The following is a 25,441-nucleotide window of genomic DNA, read 5'->3' as shown; positions in this document are numbered from 1 at the left end:
AAAAAAAAAACTAGCCAGGCGAAGTGGCGGGCGCCTGTAGTCCCAGCTACTCGGGAGGCTGAGGCAGGAGAATGGCGTGAACCCGGGAGGCAGAGATCCGGCCACTGCATTCCAGCCTGGGCGACAGAGCGAGACTCCGTCTCAAAAAAAAAAAAAAGGTAGACCAGGCATGGTGGCTCATGCCTATAGTCCCAGCACTTTGGGAGGTTGAGGTGGGAGGATCACCTGAGGTCAGGAGTTCAAGACCAGCCTGGCCAACATGGTGAAACCCCATCTCCACAAAAATACCAAAATTAGGCGGGCATGATCGTGGGTGCCTGTAATCCCAGCTACTCAGGAGGCTGAGGTGGGAGAATCACTTGAACCCAGGAGGTGGAGGTTGCAGTGAGCCAAGATTTTGCCATCGCACTGCAGCCTGGGTGACAGAGCAAGACTCCATCTCAAAAAAACAAAAAAATAAAAGTTAAAAATTAAATAAATAAAGATGCATCCCTATTTCAGGGGTGATAAAATAGAACACAAAAGTGCATCTCAGAATCAATGAAAGTTCTAGGCTGGGTGTGTTGGCTCACTCCTGTAATCCCAACACTTTGGGAGGCCGAGGCAGGCGGGTCCCTTGAGGCCAGCAATTGGAGACCAGCCTGGCCAACATGGCAAAACCCAGTCTCTACTAAAAACAAAATTAAAAAAAAAAAAACAGGCATGGTAGTGCTCGCCTATAGTCCCAGCTGCTCAGGAGGTTGAGGCAGGAGAATTGCTTGAATCCAGGAGGCGGAAGGCGGGGGTTGAAATGAACTGAGATCACACCACTGCACTCCAGCCTGGGCAACAGAATGAGACTCTGTCTCAAAAAACAATAAAAAGTAAAAAACAATCAAAGAAGATTCTGTAATGGGGTCTCAGGTAGTGATATGTGCTACCTCGCAGCCTCGACCACCCAGGTTCAAGTGATCCTCCCCGCCTCGGCCTCCCGGGTAGCTGGGACCATAGGCACACACCACTATGCCTGGCTAATTTTTTTAAGTTTTAGTAAAGGCAAGGTTTTACCATGTTGCCCAGGCTGGTCTCAAACTCCTATGCTCAAGCAGTCCACCTATCTTGGCCTCCCGAAGTGCTGGGGTTACAGGCACGAGCCATCCCACTGGGCACCACCCTGCTTTTTTTTTTTTTTAAGACAGGATCTTGCTATGTTGCCCATGCTGGACTCAAACTCCAGGCCTCAAACAATCCTCCTGCCTCAGTCCCCTGAGTAGCCGAGACTGCAGGCGTGTGCCACTGCGCCCAGTTTTACACATGTTTAATTGTACAGTTCAATAGTATTAAGTATATTTACACTGTCATGCAACCAATTCTGAGAGCTCTTCATCTCGCACAGCGGAAACTATCCATTAAACCAATCGCCCTCCCCTTCTCCCCCGCTCTCTAGCAACCACCATTCTATTTTCTGTCTCTATGATTTTGACTATTTTAGGTACTTCATATGAGTAGAATCTTTTAGTATTTGTCGTGTGTGTGTGTGTGTGTGTGTGTGTGTGTGTGTGTGTGTGTGTGTATTTGGCTTATTTCACTTAGCATAATGTTGAGGAACTGAAGTTTTCATTCTCCTGGATATTAATTTCTATTTCAATTGCCCCATGTGGCTAGTGGCTGCTGTACTGGAGTTAGAGTCCCAGCACAGCTCTAGAGAGGACATTTGGGCTGTACACGATGGCTCACGCCTGTAATCCCAGCACTTTGGGAGGCCAAGGTGAGTGGATCCCTTGAGCCCAGGAGTTCAAGACCAGCCTGGGCAACATGGCACAAACCCATCTCTTCAAATAAAATACAAAAATTAGCTGGGTGTGGTGGCGTGCATCTGTAGTCCCAGCTACTTGGGAGGCAGAGGTGGGAGGATCACTTGAGCCTAGTAATTCCAAGCTGCAGTGAGCTATGAACACACCAGTGCACTCCAGCCTGGGCAACAGAGTGAGACCCTGTCTCAAAAAAAATTAAAAATAGGCCGGGCGTAGTGGCTCACGCCTGTCATCCCAGTACTTCGGGAGGCCAAGGCAGGTGGATCACGAGCTCAAGAGATCGAGATCATCCTGGCCAACATGGTGAAACCCCGTCTCTACTAAAAGTACAAAAATTAGCTGGGCGTGGTGACGCGCGCCTGTAGTCCCAGCTACTCGGGAGCCTGAGGCAGGAGAATCACTTGAACCCTGGAGGTGGAGGTTGCAGTGAGCTGAGATCACACCACTGCACTCCAGCCTGGCGACAGAGTGAGACTCCGTCTCAAAAATAAATAAATTAATAAATAAATTAATTAATTAACAATAGGCCGTGTGTGGTGGCTCACCCCTGTAATCCCAGCACTTTGGGAGGCCAAGGCAGGTGGATCCCTTGAGCCCAGGAGTTCAAGACCAGCCTGGGCAACATGGCAAAACCCCATCTCTATAAAAACAAATACAAAAATTAGCTGGGTGTGGTGGCGTGCGTCTGTAGTCCCAGCTACTTGGGAGGCTGAGATGGGAGGATCACCTGAGCTGAGGAGTTCAAGGCTTCAGTGAGCTATGAACACACCAGTGCACTCCAGACTGGGTAACAGGGTGAGACCCTGTCTCAAAATTTAAAAAAAATACCTTATTTAATCTTTTTAATCAGGCAGTCCCTACAGACCAGAATAGGTTCAGAGCAACTCCCCTTACCTTTTTTTCTTTTTTTTTTTTTTTATTTTTAGAGATGGAATTTCACCTTTGTCACCTAGGCTGGAGTGCAGTGGTGTGATCATGACTCACTGCAGCCCAGACCTCCTGGGCTCAAGTGATTCTCCCACTTCAACCTCTAGAGTAGCTGGGATCAATAGGTGCACACCACCATGCCCAGCCAATTTTTAATTTTTTTTTTTTTTTTTTGAGGCAGAGTCCAGGCTGGAGTGCAATGGCGCGCTCTCGGCTCACCGCAACCTCCGCCTCCTGGGTTCAAGCTATTCTCCTGCCTCAGCCTCCTGAGTAGCTGGGACTACAGGCAGTTGGCATTATGCCTGACTAATTTTTGTATTTTTGTAGAGACAGGGTTTTACCATGTTGGCCAGGCTGGTCTTGAACTCCTGACTTCAGGTGATCCCCCTGCCTCGGCCTCCCAAAGTGCTGGGATTACAGGCGTGAGCCACCGTGCCTGGCCCACTTTTTGACTTTTTTTTTTTTTTTTTTTTTTTTTTTTTGTAGAGACAGGGTCTAGGCATCCTTTCTAAGCTGGTCTTGAACTTGTGTGCTCAAGTGATCCTCTTGCCTTAGCCTTCCAAAGTACTGGGATTACAGGCATGAGTCCCTAAGTTCGGCCCCTACATTTTCTTTAATCTTAATCAATTTAAATTTAAACAGCCCATGTGGCTAGTGGCTACTGTATTGGACAGCACAGATCCAGAGTTGAGGCAGAGAAGAGACCCCCAGGCCTGAGCCCTAGGCCACACTAGCACGTGGAGGTCAGGAAGAGGATGGAGCCGTCAAAGGCGATGGAGGGGCAGCCAGAGAGGACAGAATCATGTTCTGGAAGTCAAGGGCAGAAAGTCAAGTCAGATGCAGGTGGAAAATTAAGCACAGGATTTGCAAGATGAGGGTTCCTGGCCTCCTCCGCAGGAGCAAGGTTGCGCTTGTCTGAGGGAGCCGAGGAAGGAGGAGGGCCGGTGGTGACAGTGAGTGTGGCTGACCGAGCCTGAAGCCCTACAGCTGTGGGGTCTACATTGGTAGGAGAGGCCCCCCCTGACAACTGGAGTCGGCACTGGCCTGGTTCTCTGGGAGGCAGAGGTCCCTGATAACCCTGGAGCTGACTCTGTGTCCAGAGCACTGGATGCCAGGGCCAGAGAATCCTGCATGACAGTGACCCAAGCATGTTTCCTTGAACCCTCCTTTTCATCTATTCCATTCTCAGCCCCCTGGTCGCTAGGCAGTGGCCCTAGCAACGGGCCTAGTGGGGTGCTAAAGCCTGGGGGCCACCATTCCACCGCAGGAGATCTGTAGTTACCTGTCCTCTGATAACAGACCCCACATCTGCCCCAAGTTTCTTCACCAGGGACCTGACGTACCCCGTCCTCGGTCACCTGAGATACCTTGCTATTTCCTTCCCTTCAGATATCAACAGTGATGGTGTCCTGGACGAGCAGGAGCTGGAGGCCCTCTTCACCAAGGAGGTGAGCATCTTGGAAGCCTTGGGCACCTGGAGGGACTCCCAGATCAGCCACTTTCCTCCTTGCACTTTCCTCCTTGCAGTCCCCTTAAATCCCCCTGGATGGGAGCTCAGTGAAAACTACAACTCCCATCAGCCCCTGGGGCAAAAACTGCTGCTAGGAGTGGTGGAGTGCCCAAAGGACTGCTGGGAGTTGAAGTTGTCGGGTTGTATGTCTAATGAGGAAGGGGTAACCTGGGAATGAGCTCGCTCGGGACCTCTCAATGCCGTCTGCCTCTCGCTTGCTCCTGCAGTTGGAGAAGGTGTACGACCCAAAGAACGAGGAGGACGACATGAGGGAAATGGAGGAGGAGCGGCTGCGCATGCGGGAGCACGTGATGAAGAATGTGAGGGGGGGGCCAGGCGGGGGAGAAGACGGGGCCCCAGCTCTGTCACTCACCCTTATCTGGCTCCCCAGGTGGACACCAACCAGGACCGCCTCGTGACCCTGGAGGAGTTCCTCACATCCACTCAGAGGAAGGAGTTTGGGGACACCGGGGAGGGCTGGGAGGTGAGAACATGGGGGATACTCGGGGTCCTGAACCTCTCTCTCTTCCAGCCATGACCTTTCTTTCAGAGTCTCAGGCCCCTTCTCTTTTCCTCTGGGTCTCCGGCCATTCTCCTGGGTCACTGAATCCCTATCTCTGGGTCTCTGTTCTCCCCTGTCTCTAGGATTCTTTCTAATTTTTTTTTATTTATTTATTTATTTATTTTATTTTGTTTATTTATTTTGAGATGGAGTCTCACTCCATCGCCCAGGCTGGAGTGCAGTGATGTGAGCTCGGCTCACTGCAGCCTCCACCTCCCAGGTTCAAGCAGTTCTCCCGCCTCAGCCTCCTGAGTAGCTGGGATTACAGGTGCCTGCTACCACACCTGGCTGATTTTTGTATTTTTAATAGAGACAGGGTTTCACCATGTTGGCCAGGCTGGTCTCAAACTCCTGACCTCAGGTGATCCACCCACGTTGGCCTCCCAAAGTGCTGGGATTAGAGGTCTGACTTTTTTGTTTGTTTGTTTTGTTTTGTTTTTAAGACAGGGTCTTGCTCTGTCACATAGGCTGGAGCCCAGTGGTGTGATCTCGGCTCACTGCAACCTCCGCCTCTTGGATTCAAGCGATCCTCCCACCTCAGCCTTTTGAGTAGCTGGGATTACAGGCGTGAGCCACCATGCCTGGCTAAGTTTTATATTTTTTGTAGAGATGGGGTTTTGCCATATTGGCCAGGCTGCTCTAGAACTGCTGGACTCAAGTGATCCACCTGACCTGGCCTCCCTAGGTGCTGGGATTACAGGTGTGCACAACCACACCACACCTGGCTAATTTTTGTATTTTTTGGTAGAGACGGGGTTTTGCCATGTTGGCCAGGCTGCTTTCAAACTCCTGGACTCAAGCTATCCACCCTCCTCAGCCTCCCAAAGTGCTGGGATTACCCAGGCTGGAGTGCAGGGGTGTTATCATAGCCCACTGCAGCTTCAAACTCCTGTCCTCAAGTGATCCTCCTACTTGAGCCTTCCTATTAGCTGGGACTACAAGCACATGCCAGCATGCCCAGCTAATCTAGCTCATTCTTTTATTTATTTATTTTAATTTTTTTTTTTTTTTTTTTTTTTTTTTTTTTTGAGACGGAGCTGCGCGTCTGTCGCGCCCAGGCTGGGAGTGCAGTGGCCAGAATTCTCAGCTTACTGCCAAGCTTTTACCCTCCCTGGGTTTACGCCATTCTCCTGCCTCGCCTCCCGGAGTAGCTTGGGAACTACAGGCACCTGCCAACCTCGGGCCCGGCTAGTTTTTTGTTATTTTTTAGTAGAGACGGGGTTTCACCATGTTAGCCAGGATTGGTCTCGATTTCTCCTGACCCTCGTTGAACTCCACCCGTCTCGGGCCGTGCATAAAATGCTGGATTTACAGGGCTTGCGCCACCGCCGCCGGCCGCCTCATTTATTTATTTATTTATATTTTTTGAGACAGGGTCGTCCTGTCACCCAGGACTGGAGGTGCAGTGGCATAATCATAGTTCACTGCCGGGCCTCGAATTCCTGGGCGCAGGTGATCCTCCTCTCCTTAGCCTCTTTGAGTAACTGGGACTACAGGCACATGCCACCACGCCCAGCTAATCTAGGTCTCTATTTTATTTATTTATTTATTTATTTATTTATTTATTTATTTATTTATTTATTTTTCAGTATAGAGTTTTGCTCTTTTTGCCCAGGCTGGAGTGCAATGGTGCAGTCTCAGCTCACTGCAACCTCCACCTCCCAGATTCAAGCAATTCTCCTGCCTCAGCCTCCTGAGTAGCTGGGATTACAGGTGTGCGCCACCACGCTCGGCTAATTTTGTATTTTTAGTAGAGACGGGCTTTCTACATACTGGTCAGGCTGGTCTGAAACTCCCGACCTCAGATGAGCCACCCACCTCGGCCTCCCAAAGTGCTGGGATTACAGGCGTGAGCGACGGTGCCCAGCCTTGTCTCTGTCTTTATCCCACTCCCACCTCCCACTTGGGCCTCTTTGACCACCCACATGGCCCTGGCCTCCCAGCCTCTTCTAAACCTCCCCCATTGGCACAACGCTCTCCAACGTGGGTGGGCCGAGGTTGGACCTGTGCCCCTGATGGCCCTTTTGCCCACCTACAGACAGTGGAGATGCATCCTGCCTACACCGAGGAAGAGCTGAGGCGCTTCGAAGAGGAGCTGGCTGCCCGGGAGGCAGAGCTGAATGCCAAGGCCCAGCGCCTCAGCCAGGAGACAGAGGCCCTAGGGCGGTCCCAGGGCCGCCTGGAGGCCCAGAAGAGAGAGCTGCAGCAGGTGACAGCGGGGGAAGCTGCTTCCATCCACTGAATCTCTGGCTGCCCTTGTCCATGTCCTCATGGGTGTCCAGAAGTTGGGAAGGCCTGTGGCCACCATGTTAATCACTGGGGGAGCCGCAAGTATTCACCGCCATCTTGAGTAAGGGCAGACGTTTTCCTGTCTCTGACAGCTCTGTGGCTGCCATGTTAGATAAGGGCAGTAAGGCTGTCAGTGAGGAGGGAAATGCCGAGGAGGGGGAGAAGGGCAGACTCAGCCAGGGATGGGTGAGAGCTTCCCTGTCCCAAATCAGGACCCAAGCTGTGGCTGGAGGGAGAACTGGATGCTTGACTATCATTAAGCCTGACTGTCAATGAAAGAAAAACTGAGGCCCATGGAGAAGGGATTGGCCAGTGACCACTTAGCATGTTGCTGTGAAGTCTGAGTTTGGGAACTGAGGCCTGAGTACTTGCAATGCCAGCGTCACACCCTCTTGTCTGTGTGACCCCTGACCTCCCACAGGCCGTGCTGCACATGGAGCAGCGAAAGCAGCAGCAGCAGCAGCAGCAGCAGCAGCAGCAGCAGCAGGAGCAGGGTCACAAAGCCCCGGCCGCCCACCCCGAGGGGCAGCTCAAGTTCCACCCAGACACAGGTGCTGGCCCTTGTCTGGGGAGGAGGGGCTGCAGGGCTGGACCCCTGGGTCTGAGGTTGGAGGGGCTGGGGCCTGGACTCCCAGATCCAAGGGAAGAGAGGCTGGGGGCCCAGACTTCCGGGTTTGAGGGAGGAGGGGCTGGGGGCCTGGACCCCTGGGTCTGAGGGAGGATGGGATGGGGGCCTGGACCCCTGGGTCTGAGGGAGGAGGAGCTGGGCCTGGACTCCTGAGTGTGAGTGAGGAGGGGATGGGGGCCTGGACCCCTGGGTCTGAGGGAGGAGGAGCTGGGCCTGGACTCCTGAGTGTGAGTGAGGAGGGGATGGGGGCCTGGACCCCTGGGTCTGAGGGAGGAGGAGCTGGGCCTGGACTCCTGAGTGTGAGTGAGGAGGGGATGGGGCCTGGACCCCTGGGTCTGAGGGAGGAGGAGCTGGGCCTGGACTCCTGAGTGTGAATGAGGAGGGGCTGGGGGTTGGGACCCCTGGGTCTGAGGGAGGAGGAGCTGGGCCTAGACTCCTGAGCGTGAGTGAGGAGGGCCTGGGGGTTGGGGCTGAGACTCCTGGGTGTGAGGGAGGAGGGACTGGGGGCTGGGACCCCTGGGTGTGAGGGAAGAGGGGCTGGGCCTCCGGGGGCCTGGGGGAGGAGGGGTTGGAATGTCCTATGCCACCATTCCCTCCCTCCATTTCCAGACGATGCGCCCGTCCCAGCTCCAGCCGGTGACCAGAAGGAGGTGGACGCTTCAGAAAAGAAACCTGCTGAGCGGCTCCCTGAGGTTGAGGTGCCCCAGCATCTGTGATCCTCCAGGACCCCAGCCCTCTGGATTCCTGATGCTCTAAGGAGGCTGATGGGCGCTGGATGAAGTGGCACAGACAGCTTCCCTGGGGGCCGGTGTCATGTTGGGCTCCTGGGGCGGGAGCACAGGCTGGCATTTCATGCATTGCTGCCCTTCCAGGTCCACCTGTCTCCACTCTCACAGCCTCCGAGTCTGTGGCCCTTCCTTTCTATCCTCCTCCGAGGAGCCTGCCTTCTCTCACGTCCAGTGAGGTGCTCAATGAATCAGCTTAACTTAGGGAAGGCCCCTCCCCTTCTCCATCTATCCCAAGAGGGTCTGCTCTGAGCCTGCGTTCCTAGGTAGCTCGGCCTCAGCTGCCTGGGTTGTGGCCGCCCCAGGATCCTGTATGCCCACAGCTACTGGAATCCCCTTGCTGCTCCAGGCCAAGTTTCTGGTTGATTAATGAGGGCATGGGGTGGTCCCTCGAGACCTTCCCCTATCTTTTGTGGAACCAGTTATTCCTCAAAGACAGTGTCCCCTCAACAGCTAGGTGCCAGGGGCAGGGGATCCTCAGTGTAGCCGGTGAACCCTGATACCAGGAGCCCGGGCCTTCCTGAACCCCTGGCTTCCAGCCAGCTCATCGCCAGTCTCCTCCTGGACCTCTTGGCCCCCACCCCCTTCCCCACACAGCCCCAGAAGGGTCCCAGAGCTGACCCCACTCCAGGACCTGGTCCCAGCCCCTCAGCCTCATCTGGAGCCCCTGAAGGCCTGTCCCACCCACCTCTCTGGCCTCATCTGACACTGCTCCACGTCCTGCTGCGTGTCCTGCTCTGTGTTCCGGTTCCATCTAAATATACTTTCTGGAACAAACGCATGGCTCCGTGCCTGTGTATCTGTACCGGTCCCTCCAAAACGCTATTGCCACATCACCTGCTGGAGTCCTCATCTTTTTTTTTTTTTTTTTTTTGAGACGGAGTCTCGCTCTGTCGCCCAGGCTGGAGTGCAGTGGCCGGATCTCAGCTCACTGCAAGCTCCGCCTCCTGGGTTTACACCATTCTCCTGCCTCAGCCTCCCGAGTAGCTGAGACTACAGGCGCCCGCCACCTCGCCCGGCTAGTTTTTTGTATTTTTTTAGTAGAGACGGGGTTTCACCGTGTTAGCCAGGATGGTCTCAATCTCCTGACCTCGTGATGCGCCCGGCTGGAGTCCTCATCTTTGAAGATTGGATTCAAGCATCGCTTCTGAGAGGCTCAATCCTGGTATCTTTCCGTCGGCCCCTGATGAGTCTGCAGCCTTCACATAGGTCCCTTCAGCCATAAGGACAGAAAACCCAAACCTGGGATTAAGCTTTTTTTTTTTTTTAAAGATAGAGTCTCACTCTGTCACCCAGGCTGGAATGGAGTGCAGTGGTGCAATCTCAGCTCACTGTAACCTCCACTTTTTGGGTTCAAGCGATTCTCCTGCCTCAGCCTCCCGAGCAGCTGGGATTACAGCCACCTGCCACCACACCCAGCTAATTTTTGCATTTTTTTTTAGTAGTGATGGGGTTTCACCATATTGGCCATGCTGGTCTCAAACTCCTGACATCGTGGTCCACCCACCTTGGCCTCCCAAAGTGCTGGGATTACAGGCGTGAGCCACTGCGCCTCACCGGGATTAAGCAATTTTTAAAAGATGAATTTGGCCGGGTGCCGTGGCTCATGTCTGTAATCCCAACACTTTGAAAGGCCAAGATGGGGGGATCACTTGAAGCCAGGAGTTCAAGACCAGCCATGGTCAACATGGCAAAACCCCATCTCTACTAAAAATACAAAGATTAGCCGGGTGTGGTGGCTGGCACTTGAAATCCCAACTATTTGGGAGGCGGAGGCAGGAGAATCGCTTGAGCCTGGGAGGCGGAGACTGCAGCAAGCTGAGATTGCGCCACTGCACTCCAGCCAGGGCGACAGAGCAAGACTGTTTAAAAAAAAAAAAAGAATATGCCAGGTATGGTGGCTCCACCTGTAGTCCCAGCACTTTAGAAGGCCAAGGTGGGCAGATCACGAGGTCAGGAGGTGGAGACCATCCTGGCTAACACGGTGAAACCCTTTCTCTACTAAAAATACTAAAAAAAATTAACCGGGCATGGTGGCAAGTGCCTGTAGTCCCAGCTACTCAGGAGGCTGAGGCAGGAGAATCACTTGAACCCGGGAGGCGGAGTGAGCCAAGATCGCACCACTGCACTTCAGCCTGGGCAACAGAGCAAAACTCTGTCTCAAAAAAAAGAAGGCAGAGACAAGAGGATCACTTGAGCTTAGGATTTTGAGACCAGCCTGGGCAACATGGCGAGACCCTATCTCTAAAAAAAGAAAAAACAATTAGCTGGGCACGGTAGTGCATGCCTGTAGTCTCAGCTACTTGGGAGGCTGGTGTGGGAGAATCCCTTGAGCCCTGGAGTTTGAGGCTGTAGTGAGCCATGATCGATTGCTCCACTGTACTCCAGGTTGGGTGACAGAGTGAGACACTCTCTAAGAAAAGAATAAATAAAATGCATTATGACAAAACCAAGATGTCTCAAGGCAGGATGACTTCAGGGAGCCAGGTTCTCACATCCCCTAGCTGTGCCAAGGATAGGTTTGGGGGCTGGACTTCCCCTCATGGTTCCAAGGTAGCTGCAGCTGCTCCAGATGTCACCAACAACCAGTGAAGGAAGAGGCCGCATTCTGTTGTGAGCATTGTTAAGTGCGAGAAAATCTGTCCCCGGAGCCCCCTCTCCTTTCAGCCCTCCGCTCTTGTTTCCTTACATCCCACTGGCTGTGAGGCACAGTCAGTGACAGCCGTAGACAGATCCACCAAGGTGGCATCCACCAGTGGTGATTCATCCTCACCTGGGATGGGGACACTTGCCTTGGACCAAGTTGGGGTCTGGTAAAAAGTATGCGGGGGATATTTGTTTTTGTTTTGTTTTGTTTTTTGAGACAGAGTCTTGCTCTGTCTCCCAGCCTGGAGTGCAATGACGCGGTCTCAGCTTATTGCACCCTCCGCCTCCCGGGTTCAAGCAATTCTCCTGCCTCAGCCTCCTGAGTAGCTGGGATTATAGGCGCCCACCACATACCTGGCTAATTTTTCTGTATATTTAGTAGAGGGTTTCACCATGTTGGCCAGCCTGGTCTTTTTTTTTTTTTTTTTTTTGAGAAGGAGTCTTGCTCTGTCACCCGGGCTGGAGTGCAGTGGTGCAATCTCTGCTCACTGCAAGCTCAGCCTCCCAAGTAGCTGGGAGTACAGGCCCCCCCACCACGCCCAGCTAATTTGTTGTATTTTTTTTTTTTTTTTTTTTAGTAGAAATGGGGTTTCACTGTATTCGCCAGGATGGTATCTCCTGACCTCATGATCCGCCTGCCTGGGCCTCCCAAAATGCTGGGATTACAGGCGTGAGCCACCACACCCAGCCAGGAGTATTTGTTTAAATGAAATTCTGGCCAGGCACAGTGGTTCATGCCTATAAGCCCAGCACTTTGCAGGCCGGTGATGGTGGGGTGGGGGGTTTCAGGAGAGGATGACAGGAGGATGACTCAAGCTCAGAGCTCAAGACCAGCCTGGGCAACATAGCAAGACCTCATCTCTACAAAAAAAAAAAAAAAAAAAATCAAAAATTAGCCGGGTGTTGTGGCGTACACCTGTGGTGCCGGCTACTCGGAAGGCTAAGGGCAGAAGAACTGCCTGGGCACAGAAGGTCAAGGCTACAGTGAGCCATGACCACGGCACTGCACTCCAGCCTGGGAGAGAGGGTGAGACCCTTTCTCGAGAAAAACTAATAACCCAGGTGCAGTGGCTCATGCCTATAATCCCAACGCTTCAGGAGGCCAAGGAGGAAAGATCCTTTGAGCCCAGGAGTTTGAAGCCAACCTGGGCAATATAGGGAGACCCTGACTCTATGTAAATAAATAAATAAATAGGGCCAGGCGCAGTCACTCACAACTATAATCCCAGCACTTTGGGAGGCCGATGTGGGCGGATCACTTGAGGACAGGAGTTCAGGCCCAGCCTGGGCAACATGGTGAAACCCTGTCTCTACAAAAAATACCAAAATTAGCTGGGCATGGTGGGGCACACCTGTAATCCCAGCTACTCAGGGAGGCCGAGGCCCAAGAATCACTTGAACCCAGGAGGCAGAAGTTGCAGTGAGCCGAGATCACGCTACTGCACGCCAGCCTGGGTGACAGAGCAAGACCCCGTCTCTAAAAAGAAAAAAAATTAGCTGGATGTGGTGGCACATGCCTGTAAGTCCCAGCTACTTGGGAGACTGAGGTGAAAGGATCGCCTGGGCCTGGGAAGCCATGGTTGCAACACTGCACATCAGCCTGGGTGACCAAGCGGGACTCTGTCTCAGAACGAAACAAAACAAAAATACATATTCCCTGGAATGTCCTGGGAAGCTATATGTATGTCGTGCCCTCCCAGCTGCACCTCAACAATGACCGTAGCAAACATCAGCTGCAGCCTCTCTTTGCTTCTCTCAGAAAATGAGGAGAGCTGAGCCTCAGTGACTGAATCTGGAAAACGGTCCTAAATGGTGTTCTGTGAAAGGTTCATATAGGCAAAGCGATCCCCAAATGCCAAAGGAGCCAAGAAACCAAAGAATGAGGTCGACACATCTAGTTTGTCAATACAGGATGGTTTATTAGGGGGAAACTTACAGAGTATGGTCTTGGCCGGGTGCGGTGGCTCACGCCTGGAATCCGAACACTTTGGGAGGCCGAGGCAGGTGGATCACTTGAGGTCAGGAGTTCGAAACCAGCCTGACCAACATGGTGAAACTCTTGTCTCCACTAAAAATACAAAAATTAGCCGGGCGTGGTGGCGGGTGCCTGTAATCCCAGCTACTCGAGAGGCTGAGGCAGGAGAATCGCTTGAACCCAGGAGGCAGAGGTTGCAGTGAGCTGAAATTGTGTCACTGCATTCCAGCCTGGGTGACAGAGCAAGACTCCATCTCAAAAAGAAAGGAACCATGTTCTAGTGTATGGGGTAAGTGGATTGTTTCGGCCCCAACTCCAAGAGGATCAAGAGAGACCACTGCAGCTGCCCGAGAAATTCTCGCTCTCTGACAAGAAACACCCTACCCAGTCTGGGAAAGCTGCCAGTCCAACCCCTCCCCTTGGCTCAAGATTCTGGGAAATCCTAAATAATGTGTGCCACTGGCCTTTTTATCAGCTCCAGTAGAAATGCGTCTAGCCAGACTTGCTTTACAATTATGCATAATGGATAGTTGGGCCAGGCTCGGTGGCTCATGCCTAGTGCTTTGGGAGGCTGAGGTGGGAGGATCACTTCAGCCCAAGAGTTGGAGGCCAGCCTAGGCAATATGGTGAGACACCATCTCTACAAAAAAGAAATTTTTTTCTTTTCTTTTTTGAGACGGAGTGTGACTCTGTCTCCCAGGCTGGAGCAATAGAGCAAAACTTTGCCTCAAATAAATAAATAAATAAAACCTGCAAAAAAAAATATAAATAAATAAATAAAATGCCATCTTTCTTTCTTTCTTTCTTTCTTTCTTTCTTTTTTTTTTTTTGACGGTGTCTCACTTTGTCACCCAGGCTGGAGTGCAGTGGCACGATCTCGGCTCACTGCAAGCTCCGCCTCCCAGGTTCACTCCATTCTCCTGCCTCAGTCTCCTTAGTAGTTGGGACTACAGGCACCCGCCACCACGCCCAGCTAATTTTTGTATTTTTAGTAGAGATGAACTTTCACCGTGTTGGCCAGGCTGGTCTCAAACTCTTGACCTCAGGTGATCCACCCACTTCGGCCTCCCAAAATGCAGGGATTACAGGCGTCAGTCACTACGCCTGGCTTCTTTTTTCTTTTTTGAGACAGAGTCTCACTCTGTTGCCCAAGCTGGAGTGCAGAGGTGCCATCATAGCGTACTGCAGCCTCAGCCTTCCCAGCTCAAGTGATCCTCCTGCTTCAGCCTCCCCAGTAGCTGGGAATACAGATGTGCACCACCACACGTGGTTAATTTTTTACAGGTTGGTCTCAAACTCTTGGGCTCAAGTGATCCACCCTCCACGGTCTCCCAAAGTGCTGGGATTACAGGCATGTGCCACAGTGCCTGGCACATTTTCTTCTCAGTGTTTACCTTTTTGCCTCCTCTGAGGTGCTGAAGTGCAGCAATAAGAAAGTAATAATTTTTTTTTTTTGAGACCAGGTCTTCCTCTGTTGCCCAGGCTGGGGTGCAGTGGTGCAATGCCGGCTCACTGCAACATCTGCCTCCCAGATTCAAGCAATTCTCATGCCTCAGTGCCCCCCAAGTAGCTGGGACAACAAGTGTGTGCCACCACACCCAGCTAAATTTTGTATTTTTTGTAGAGACAGAGTTTCACTATGTTGGCCAGGCTGGCCTCGAACTCCTGGCCTCAAGTGATCCACCCGCCTTAGCCTCCCAAAGTGCAGTGATTATGGGCGTGAGCCATGGCATCCGGCATCCGGCCCAGAATTCTTATACTATTGCCATTACTACTATTATTATGGATGATGAGCATTTGTTTCAGCAGCAAACAGGAACCTGATAAAAGCTAATACATAGTAGCAAGCACTTCTACAGCACTTAGTATGTGGCGGGCCCCTCACAAGCAGATCTGCTATAAAAATTCATTCCATCATCACAACAACGTGCAAGGACATTACAGTCATCACCCTCATTTTGCAGATGAGGCAAATAGGGGAGGCTGAGGCACTTGCTTAAGCTCCCACAGCTAGTAAAAGGCAGAACTGGGATTTGAACCCGGGCAGGCTAGATCCAAAGTCCTGGTTCCTAGCTGGCATGTGATGTTATTTTTTGGCATTGAATTTACACTCAGAAAACTCTGGTGAACACATGAGTTAATGAATAAATGTTATGCTCCCTTCTTGGCACGGGGTCTTCCTACCGCATGTTTGGTTGACACCTTCTGTGTGATCTTTAATTTCGCAAGTTTTTTTTTTTTGAGATGGAGTCTCGCTCTATCGTCCAGGCTGGAGTGCAATGGCACGATCTCAGCTCACTGCAACCTCCGCCTCCTGGGTTGAAGCAATTCTCATGCCTCAGCCTCCCAAGTAGCTGGGATCACAAGCGTGCGTCACCACGCCCAGCTAACTTTTGTATTTTTAGTAGAGACGGGGTTTCACTATGTTGGCCAGGCTGGTCCCAAACTATTTTTTTTTTTTTTTTTTTTTTGAGACGGAGTCTCGCTCTGTCGCCCAGGCTGGAGTGCAGTGGCCGGATCTCAGCTCACTGCAAGCTCCGCCTCCCGGGTTCACGCCATTCTCCTGCCTCAGCCTCCCGAGTAGCTGGGACTACAGGCACCCGCCACCTCGCCCGGCTAGTTTTTTGTATTTTTTTAGTAGAGACGGGGTTTCACCATGTTAGCCAGGATGGTCTCGATCTCCTGACCTCGTGATCCGCCCGCCTCGGCCTCCCAAAGTGCTGGGATTACAGGCTTGAGCCACCGCGCCCGGCCCAGGCTGGTCCCAAACTCTTGACCTCAGGTTATCTGCTCGCCTCAGCCTCCCAAAGCGCTGGGATTAGAGGGATGAGCCACTGCACCTGGCCTCTTTTTTTCTTTTTTGAGACAGAGTCTCACTCTGTTGCCCAGGCTGGAGTGCAGAGGTGCCATCATAGTGTACTGCAGCCTCAACCTTCCCAAGTGATCCTCCCACTTCAGCCTCCCTAGTAGCTGGGAATACAGATGCACACGACCACACCTGGCTAATTTTTTACAGGTTGGTCTCAAACTCTTGGGCTCAAGTGATCTGCCCACCATGGTGTCCCAAAGTGCTGGGATTATAGGCATGTGCCACCATGCCCGGCACATTTTCTGCTCAGTGTTTACCTTTTTGCCTCCTCTGAGGTGCTGGAGTGCAGCAATAAGAAAATAATAAGTATTATTATTTTTGTTGAGACAGAGTCTCGCTCTGTTGCCCAGGTTGGAGAGCAGTGGCACGATCTCAGCTCACTGCAACCTCTGCCTCCCGGGTTCAAGCGATTCTCCTGCCTCAGCCTCCCGAGTAGCTGGGATTACAGGTGCCTGCCACCGTGCCCGCCTAATTTTTGTATTTTTCGTAGAGACGGGGTTTCGCCATGTTGGCCAGGCTGGTCTTGACCTCCTGACCTCAGGTGATCTGCTTGCCTCGGTCTCCCAGAGTGCTGGGATTACAGGCACGAGCCACCACCCCCCGCCTTGCAGGTGTTTTTCTAACACTTGACGATGACTCCATGCTGGCTTCCTCCAGGCCCCAGCGCCTTCTCCATGCCCCACTGCCTGCAGGGCGAATGAATGCCTTGACCCTTCACAAATGGCCGAGTTGACCTCTCCACCTTTACCTCTCATGTATCCCGCTCTCTCCCTGGCTCCAGCGTCTTACTCTTCTTCTAAATGCATCCAGCTTTGTTCTGAATAGATGTTTGCCACTGTTTGGAAGGCCATCTCTCCTTCTATGCCCAAAAAACCTCCATCAAAATCTTTTCTTTCTTTCTCTCCTTCCTTCCTTCCTTGCTTGCTTGCTTGCTTTCTTTTTTTTTTTTCAGAGTTTTGCTCTGGTTGCCCAGGCTGGAGTGCAGTGGCACGGTCTTGGCTCACTGCAACCTCCACCTCCCAAGTTCTGGTGATTCTCCTGCCTCAGCCTCCCAAGTAGCTGGGATTACAGGTGCCCACCACCGTGCCTGGCTAATTTTTGTATTTTTATTAGAGACGGGGTTTCACCTTGTTGGCCAGGCTATGGAACTCTTGACCTCAAGTGATCCACCCACCTTGGCCTCCCAAAGTGCTGGGATTACAGGTGTGAGCCACCGAGCTCAGGTGCATCAAAATCTTTCACGATGCAGACCAGGTTGTTGGTAGTAAGCCGTAACCCTGTCATATACAGGCCTTGAAGAAACTGGCCATAAACAGGATTTCTGCAGCAATGTGACATGCTCTTGATGGCTGTCACGCACACTGCTAAAAGCTGTTGGTTTACTGGAGCAGGGCAAGGAACACTTTCTAGAATAGATCCAGAAAATATTTCAGACTTACTGATTTTTCTGACTCTGCGTTCACCTGTTGGTGTTATTGTCCAAGAGCAGAACTTGGTAGAATGGCTTTTTCTTCCACATATGAATTCACGGACTCTAACTCCTCATTTGGATCAAATTGCTACTCTGATCGGAAGTGGGAGAACTTCAATTGTTAAATGACATGGATATGATCCTGGAAAAACTATTTTCCCTCCCATAAAGGCACAAATAAAACAGGCCTTTATAAATAGTCTTACTTGGCAAACTCATTTAGCTGAGTTCATAGGTGTTCTTGATACTTTCTGAAAACAAAATTATTTCAATTTTTGAAATGAACTAATTGGATTCTCCCTAAAATAACTAAATCTAAACCAATTGAAGGTGCTGAAAATGTTTTTACAGATGGGTCTAGTAATGGTAAAGCTTCTTATTCTGGATCACAAAGTAAAGTTTTCAGATGCCTTATACTTCAGCTCAAAAAGCAGAGCTTGGGGCAGGCGTGGTGGATCACACCTGTAATGCCAGCACTTTGGGAGGCCGAGGCGGGTGGATCACAAGGTCAGGAGATTGAGACCATCCTGTAACACCGGGAAACCCTGTCTCTACTAAAAATACAAAAAAATTAGCCGGGCGTGGTGGCGGGTGCCTGTAGTCCCAGCTACTCAGAAGGCTGAGGCAGGAGAATGGCATGAACATGGGAGGCGGAGCATTCAGTGAGCCAAGACGGCCCCACTGCACTCCATCCTGGGTGACAGAGTGAGACTGTGTCTCAAAAAAAAAAAGCGGAGCTTGTAGCTGTAATTGAAGTGCTGACTGCTTTTGAGATGCCTGTTGCTGGGAGAAAAGCTGAACGTTGGGAGAGAAGGTGAGGCAGGGCTTGCATGTCTGCTAGACTTGCTGGCTCCTTGCTTCTAGCATTCGCATTATCTCAAGCAGCCATATGTTTCTCATTCACTTGATACACTGTTTCCTTTCAATCCTCACCAGCTGTTTGTTTGAGCACCAATAAATTGCGTGGGCTCCCAGAGCACAGGGCCTTTGCAGCCTCCGCACTTGCGATGGCCCTCGGTCCCACGTTCTCTCTCAAACTTGTCTTTTTCTCCTTCCTTTGACTCCACCAGACTTCATTGCCCCCACGACCTGGTGTTGGGTCTGATCACCCCAACACCTCTCAATGTAATTTTTGATTCTTCATACGTGGTTCATTCCACACAATTAATTGAAAATGCTTGGCCGGGTGCGGTGGCTCACGCCTGTAATCCCAGCACTCTGGGAGGCCGAGGCGGGCGGATCACGAGGTCAAGAGAGCGAGACCATCCTGGCTAATATAGTGAAACCCTGTCTCTACTAAAAAATACAAAAAATTAGCTGGGTGTGATGGCGGGCGCCTGTAGTCCCAGCTACTGGAGAGGCTGAGGCAGGAGAATGGCGTGAACCCGGGAGGCGGAGCTTGCAGTGAGCTGAGATGGCACCACTGCACTCCAGCCTGGGGGACTGAGCAAAACTCTGTCTAAAAAAAAAAAAGTACAGCAAGAGTTCCTATTATTTGGGCATATGGTGGTATAGTGGTACCTCAACCCCAAATGATATGGCCTGTTGTAGGAGCTAAACATAAGGAGTCATGGAAAATATTAATGGCACTGAAAAAGATGAAGGCTTGGAAAGGGAAATATACTAAGTCAACACAATATAATCCTAATCACGTGTTAGAATTGACTCACAATGATTCAGTCTGGATACAGAGTTGTGTCCGTCTGCCTTTCCTGCTTGTAGTGGGTGATTTAAAACTGGATCTCCCTAATCACCGTGTGACTTGTCAAGAATGTAGATTGTTTTCTTGTGTGAATTCTTCTTTTTATAATACTGATCATTCGGCCGGGCGCGGTGGCTCAAGCCTGTAATCCCAGCACTTTGGGAGGCCGAGACGGGCGGATCACGAGGTCAGGAGATCGAGACCATCCTGGCTAACACGGTGAAATCCCGTCTCTACTAAAAAATACAAAAAACTAGCCGGGCGAGGTGGCGGGTGCCTGTAGTCCCAGCTACTCGGGAGGCTGAGGCAGGAGAATGGCGTAAACCCAGGAGGCGGAGCTTGCAGTGAGCCGAGATCCGGCCACTGCACTCCAGCCTGGGTGGCAGAGCGAGACTCCGTCTCAAAAAAAAAAAAAAGATTCGAGCATTAATCACCACCATCAGGAAACAGAACTGTCCCACCTCCACAGAGAAACTCCCTTGGGGTACCCCTTACTATTTAAATCCTCCTGGCCGGGTGTGTTGGCTCACACCTGTAATCCCAGCGCTTTGGAAGGCCAAGGTGGGTGGATCACCTGAGGTCAGGAGTTCAAGACCAGCCTGGGCAACATGGTGAACCCTTGTCTCTACTAAAAATATAAAATTTATCTGGGTGTGGTGGTGGGCACCTGTTATCCCAGCTTCTTGGGAGGCCGAGGCAGAACTGCTTGAACCTTGGAAGCAGAGGTTGCAGTGAGCTAAGATTGAGCCACTGCACTGCGGGTTGGGTTACAGAGCAAGGCTCCGTATCGAAACAATAATAACAATAAAATCCTCTCTTAAATTCTAATCACCTATGTTCACAGCTGGTCTGTTTTCTATCACTATATATAATTTTGTCACTTTGAGAATGTTATATAAATGGAATCATTCAGTATGTAACCCCCTCCTTTCTTTTTTTAGAGACGGAGTCCTGCTCCGTCACTGCTCACTGCAGCCTCCACCGCCTGGGCTCAAGCGATGCTCCCATCTCAGCCTCCCGAATAGCTGAGCCCAGAGGCATGTGCCACCACACCTGGCTAATGTTTTTTTTTTTTCCACTCAGCCCAGTCACCCAAGTTGTTATTTGTATCAATAGTTCATTTCTTTCTATTGCTGAGTAGTATTTTGTTGAATCCACTGGCAGCTTAAAGGACATTTGGGCTTGAGCCATGTACAGCTGCCATGAACAACTGTGTACTGGTTTGTGTGCAAACATGTTATTTTTTCTCTCTAGGACAAATACCTGGGAGTATCAAAATTATTTTTTGATATTTATTATTAAATTATTTTTTCTTTTTCTTCATAGTAATGATATTGTGTCCTATGTGGATTTCCCTCTCCCTAAACTTTTTTTTGTTTTGTTTTGTTTTGTTTTGTTTCGAGACAGAGTCTCTGTCACCCAGGCTGGAGTACAGTGGTGCAATCTCGGCTCACTGCAACCTCTGCCTCCCAGGTTCAAGCAATTCACCTGCCTCAGCCCCCCAAGAAGCTGGGATTGCAGGCACCCGCCACCATGCTCAGCTAATTATTTTGTATTTTTAGTAGAGATGGGGGGGGGTTTCACCATGTTTGCCAGGCTGGTTTCGAACTCCTGACCTCAAGTGATCCGCCCACCATGGCCTCCCAAAGTTCTAGGATTACAGGCATGAGCCACCGTGCCCTGTCCCCTTCCCCCCTTTTTTGGTAGAGATGAGGTCTTGCTTTGTTGCCCAGGCTGGTCTCAAAGTCCTGGCTTCAAGCATTCCTCCCATCTGGGCCTCCCACAGTACTGGGATTACAGGCGTGAGCCACCATGCCTGGTCCCATTTGTGTTTCTATTCAGCAGTTTGTGTAAACTTGAAGTCTGTGAATTTGTGTGTGACACAAAGGTCTTAATTAATTGTCTACCAAGTAAGAGAAAGTGACTAATATCCTGTCCTGTGTGAAGCTGGCCAGCCAGTTAGGAATAATCATGTCCCGACCAGCCTGGGAAACTTGGCAAGACCCTGCCCTGATAAAAAGTTTAAAAATCGACTGGACACAGTGTCTCATACCTGTAATCCCAGCACTTTGGGAGGCTGAGGCAGGAGGATTGCTTGAGCCCAGGAATTGGGAGACCAGCCTGGACAACAAAGTGAGACTTCTGTACAAAAAATTGCTGGGCATGGTGGCTCACGCATGTAATCCCAGCACTTTGGGAGGCAGGTGGATCACCTGAGGTCAGGAATTAGAGACCAGCCTGGCAAACACAGTGAATCCCCATCTCTAGTAAAAATACAAAAATTAGTTGGGTGTGGTGGTGGGCACATGTCATCCCAGCTACTCAGGAGGCTGAGGTAGGAGAATTGCTTGAAATCGGGAGGTGGAGGTCACAGTGAGCCGAGATTATGCCACTGCATGGTCACTCCAGCCTGGATGACACAGCAAGATTCTGTCTCAAAAATAAAAAAAAACAAAAAATAATTAGCGGGCTGGATACGGTGGCTCATGCTTGTAATCCCAGCACTTTGGGAGGCCAAGGCGGGCAGATCACAAGGTCAGGAGATTAAGACCATCCTGGCCAACATGGTGAAACCCCGTCTCCACTAAAAATAAAAAAATTAGCTGGGCGTGGTGGAGGGCACCTGTGGTCCCAGCTACTTGGGAGGCTGAGACAGGAGAATCACCTGAACCCGGGAGACAGAGGTTGCAGTGAGCTGAGATCATGCCACTGCACTCCAGCCTGGGGACAGAGTGAGACTCTGTCTCAAAAACAAACAAACAAACAAAAAAATAGCAGTACATGGGGCACATGCCTATAATCCCAGCTACTCAGGAGGCTGAGGTGGGAGGATAGCTCGAGCCCAGGAGTTCAAGGCTGCTGTGAGCTATTATCACACCACTCCACTCCAGCTAGGCAACAGAGTGAGACCCTATCTCTAAAATAATTAATAAATAAAATAATTAGCTAGGTGTAGTAGCCACTAGCTACTTGGGTCCCAGCTACTGTAGTCCCAGGTACTGGGGTGGCTAAGGCAGGAGGTAATTCCTTGAGCTAAGGAATTTGAGGCTGCAGTGAGCTGTGACTGTGCCACTGCACTCCTTCCTGGGTGACAGAGTGAGAACCTCTATCAATAATAATTATAATAATGCAGTATATTTTACGTAATAGACCACAGAGCTCAATGAATCCTCCTCACAACCCTATGTAGGTAGATGTTATGATCTCTGCTTTCCAGAATAGAAAAGTGAGGACCAGAGAGGGCGGCCTCTTGTTCAAAAGCAATACAACCAAGAAGGGGTAAGGAGTGTTTTGAAACCAGTCAGCCAGGCTCCTGGGCTCTTAACAAGGAAAGTAGCCTGTTTTCTAAAGCTACAGCTTCTGGAAGCAGCCAAGTTCCAGGTCTTTACCTCCTGACTGTGAGACCTCCAAAAAAATGACCAGGGATCTTGGAGTCTGTTTCCCCCTTTGTGAACTGGGGACAGTAGAACCTACTTCCCAGGTCTGCGGGGAGAAATTAGGAACGAGGAAGGTAAAGCGCGGAGCTGAGGGGCTGGCCTACAGGTGCTCTATACATATTAGTAATAATTATTAAGTTTGCTGTTACAATCCTTTCTCTCCCTCTGAACGACTCCTAATGATGCGTGGCTTTGAGAGCAAAAAAGTCAGGGTAAAGTTTTGCCACAAAGTCCAGAGGGCAAGACATTAAATCTAACTCCTCAAGGACTGGTGTCGGCAAGGAAGCAAGCTTCCCCTCCCCACGCTATCCTTCCCCAGCGTACCCGGCGAGCCTGAAGTCATAGGATAGAGATCTGCAGAAGCGATATCTAGATGCGGTTCCCTCTGTAAGGCGGAGCTAAATGGTGCTTTCGCCGAATGGGGAAGCTAGAACTAAATAATCTCTCTGTCGACTGGAGCCAACGAGAAACGGCGTTGGCGCAATGGGGGCGGAGGATGGGGACCCGCCCCCAGGGTGGGCGGGGCGTCAGGTACTTAATTGGCGCCTCGCGAGCCCGAAGGTTTCGAGGGCCCCGCATCGCAACGATGGCGGTGCGCTGGGGCATTGTGTCTGTCGGTCTCATCTCCAGCGACTTCACGGCCGTGCTGCAGACACTTCCTCGCTCCGAGCACCAGGTCCGCCTGCCCTCCGGATTCTGGGAAAGAGGAGGCGGGGGCTGGGACTCCAGAGTCTAACGGAGCAGGGAGTTTAGGGCTCAGGACTAGTGAGTGAGTCGTCATGGCAGTGAAACGTCTGCTTCCTTGCTACCTCCGTCTCCACCTCTGTTCTGCAAACCTGAATGTCTTGAGGTTTGGAAAGGTCTTGATGTGAGCTACTGTGAAGATAATTTAGATACTGGGGGATTTAATAATGGCTTTCCCCCAGATCTCTCTTTCCCGGGGCCCAAATGTCCAGCCCCCCATCATCTCTTCCCCCAGGACCACGTTTCCCCTTCTCCTGGTGGTAGCCTCCTCCTTCGCCTCCCTTCCATCCAATTTCCACGCCTGCCCCAACCCCTTAAATCCAATTTTTGCCCCCCTCCAGGTGGTGGCGGTGGCGGCCCGCGACCTGAGCCGTGCGAAGGAGTTTGCACAGAAACACGACATCCCCAAGGCCTACGGCTCCTATGAGGAGCTGGCCAAGGACCCGAATGTGGGTGAGTGGCGAGGGCGATGGGAGTGCTGGCTGCCGCCCCTGAAGCGCTGCCCCCGGCTGCCCCGTGTAAAATGCAAGGCTCCTCAGAATGGGCCAGTCCCTTTGGGTTCTGTCAAGACCTTTGGCTGGGAGGCGAACTGTAAAACGGGCTTGGTCTGGGACTGGCTGTCTAGTAGGTGTTAAACTCCATTTAGCGTTCGAGACCAGCCTCGGCAACATAGCAAGACCCAATCTCTACAAAAAATAAAAATAAATTAGCCAGGTATGATGGCACGCACCTGTAATCCCAGCTACTCGGGAGGCTGAGGCAGGAGAATCACTTGAACCCGGGAAGCAGAGGTTGAAGGGAGCCAAGATCGTACCACTGCACTCCAGCCTGGGCGACAGAGTGAGACTTGGTCTTAAAAATAAATAAATATATATATTAATTAATTAATTAATTAATTAAAATAAAAGAGAGAGAATGGCGAGAGGTAACAGCTTCTTCCTAAGGGCAGCTCCCCAGGGGAGACTGGGTGTGACGGACCACCTGGTCCCTGGGTGCTACGGCGGGGCCTCGAAGTTGTGGGCGGAGCTCGGCGGTCTGGGTGGGTGGCGCTGCTGACCTCTTGACCTACTTACTCCCACCCTAGAGGTGGCCTACGTTGGCACCCAGCACCCCCAGCACAAGGCGGCAGTGATGCTGTGCTTGGCGGCGGGCAAGGCCGTTCTGTGCGAGAAGCCCATGGGCGTGAACGCAGCGGAAGTTCGTGAGATGGTCACGGAGGCCCGATCCCGAGGCCTCTTCCTTATGGAGGTGAGGGCAGAGGAGCCCTTCCAACATCTAGTATAGCAGTGCTTACCATTACTTAATATGGTTGCCAGTGGGTGGGCGGGGTCAGTGCATTTGCCAGGATGTATCTGAATCTCCTTGGCAGCATCTATTACCACGAGAGCCATTGCTTTTGGCCCTTAGTAAACACGGCAAGACTTAGTGAAATTGCTTGGATCTTCTGTCAGTTTTTTTTTTTTTTTTTTTTTTTGAGACGGAGTCTCGCTCTGTCACCCAGGCTGGAGTGCAGTGGCCGGATCTCAGCTCACTGCAAGCTCCGCCTCCCGGGTTTACGCCATTCTCCTGCCTCAGCCTCCCAAGTAGCTGGGACTACAAGCGCCCGCCACCTCGCCCGGCTAGTTTTTTGTATTTTTTTTTTTCCATGTTTCACATTTAATAAGATTCTTCCACTTTAATGCATAAAACCCTTTGAAATCATTGTCAACCAGGAAAATTCATGTTAGAAAAAATTGGAATGAGAGCTAATATTCTATATTCAGAACATTTGAGAAGGCATTTTTGACTATTACAAAAGTTTATTTAACAAAAAGTCTAATATGAAAATGTATATGACCTAATTTTTACATCATAGTAAAACAGGCCCTATGGAGAGAGGACATGGGTTTCTCTGCTGAACAGCCATTATTTATACTCGTTCCAAGGCTTCTAACATGATGATACTATTTCCTCGTATTACCACCATTCCAATATTGTTCTGTTGCCCACTAGTCGCCATCTCCACACATTCATCTATCACAAGGTTCATAAAGGGATCAAATCCCCGCAATATTCCTTGGACATGTCTGCCACCATTTAATTTCAATGATAACTTCTTGTCCA

At 51.0% G+C, this 25,441-nt stretch overlaps 2 protein-coding genes and 1 pseudogene across 3 annotated transcripts in view; 2 read left to right on the top strand and 1 right to left on the bottom strand.

Moving 5' to 3' along the window:
• The window catches only part of NUCB1 (nucleobindin 1), a 25,661-nt gene extending 16,390 nt beyond the window's left edge, over positions 1-9,271 (top strand). Inside the window, exons 6-11 of the mRNA XM_017864295.1 lie at positions 3,950-4,168; positions 4,458-4,550; positions 4,622-4,714; positions 6,831-7,001; positions 7,503-7,632; positions 8,319-9,271. Of these exons, the coding sequence (XP_017719784.1) occupies positions 3,950-4,168; positions 4,458-4,550; positions 4,622-4,714; positions 6,831-7,001; positions 7,503-7,632; positions 8,319-8,425 (813 nt within the window). The 3' untranslated portion in view covers positions 8,426-9,271. The remainder of the gene's footprint in view (positions 1-3,949; positions 4,169-4,457; positions 4,551-4,621; positions 4,715-6,830; positions 7,002-7,502; positions 7,633-8,318) is intronic.
• A 13,857-nt stretch (positions 9,272-23,128) lies between these two features.
• DHDH (dihydrodiol dehydrogenase) overlaps positions 23,129-25,441 on the top strand; it is a 14,013-nt gene continuing 11,700 nt past the window's right edge. The window contains exons 1-3 of the mRNA XM_017864331.1: positions 23,129-23,270; positions 23,680-23,791; positions 24,423-24,586. Coding sequence (XP_017719820.1) covers positions 23,181-23,270; positions 23,680-23,791; positions 24,423-24,586 — 366 coding nt within the window. The 5' untranslated portion in view covers positions 23,129-23,180. The remainder of the gene's footprint in view (positions 23,271-23,679; positions 23,792-24,422; positions 24,587-25,441) is intronic.
• Positions 24,979-25,441, bottom strand: part of LOC108523613 (small nuclear ribonucleoprotein G pseudogene) — a 2,348-nt pseudogene continuing 1,885 nt past the window's right edge. Inside the window, exon 2 of the transcript XR_001883852.1 lies at positions 24,979-25,439. The product of XR_001883852.1 is annotated as a small nuclear ribonucleoprotein G pseudogene (transcript). The remainder of the gene's footprint in view (positions 25,440-25,441) is intronic.

The sequence above is a fragment of the Rhinopithecus bieti genome, unplaced genomic scaffold (genome assembly GCF_001698545.2).
Source record: "Rhinopithecus bieti isolate Rb0 unplaced genomic scaffold, ASM169854v2 scaffold_75559, whole genome shotgun sequence".
NCBI classification, from domain to species: Eukaryota; Metazoa; Chordata; class Mammalia; order Primates; family Cercopithecidae; genus Rhinopithecus; species Rhinopithecus bieti.
The sequence above is the reverse complement of the archived record's forward strand: the minus strand, read 5'-3'. Positions and strand labels throughout refer to the sequence as shown.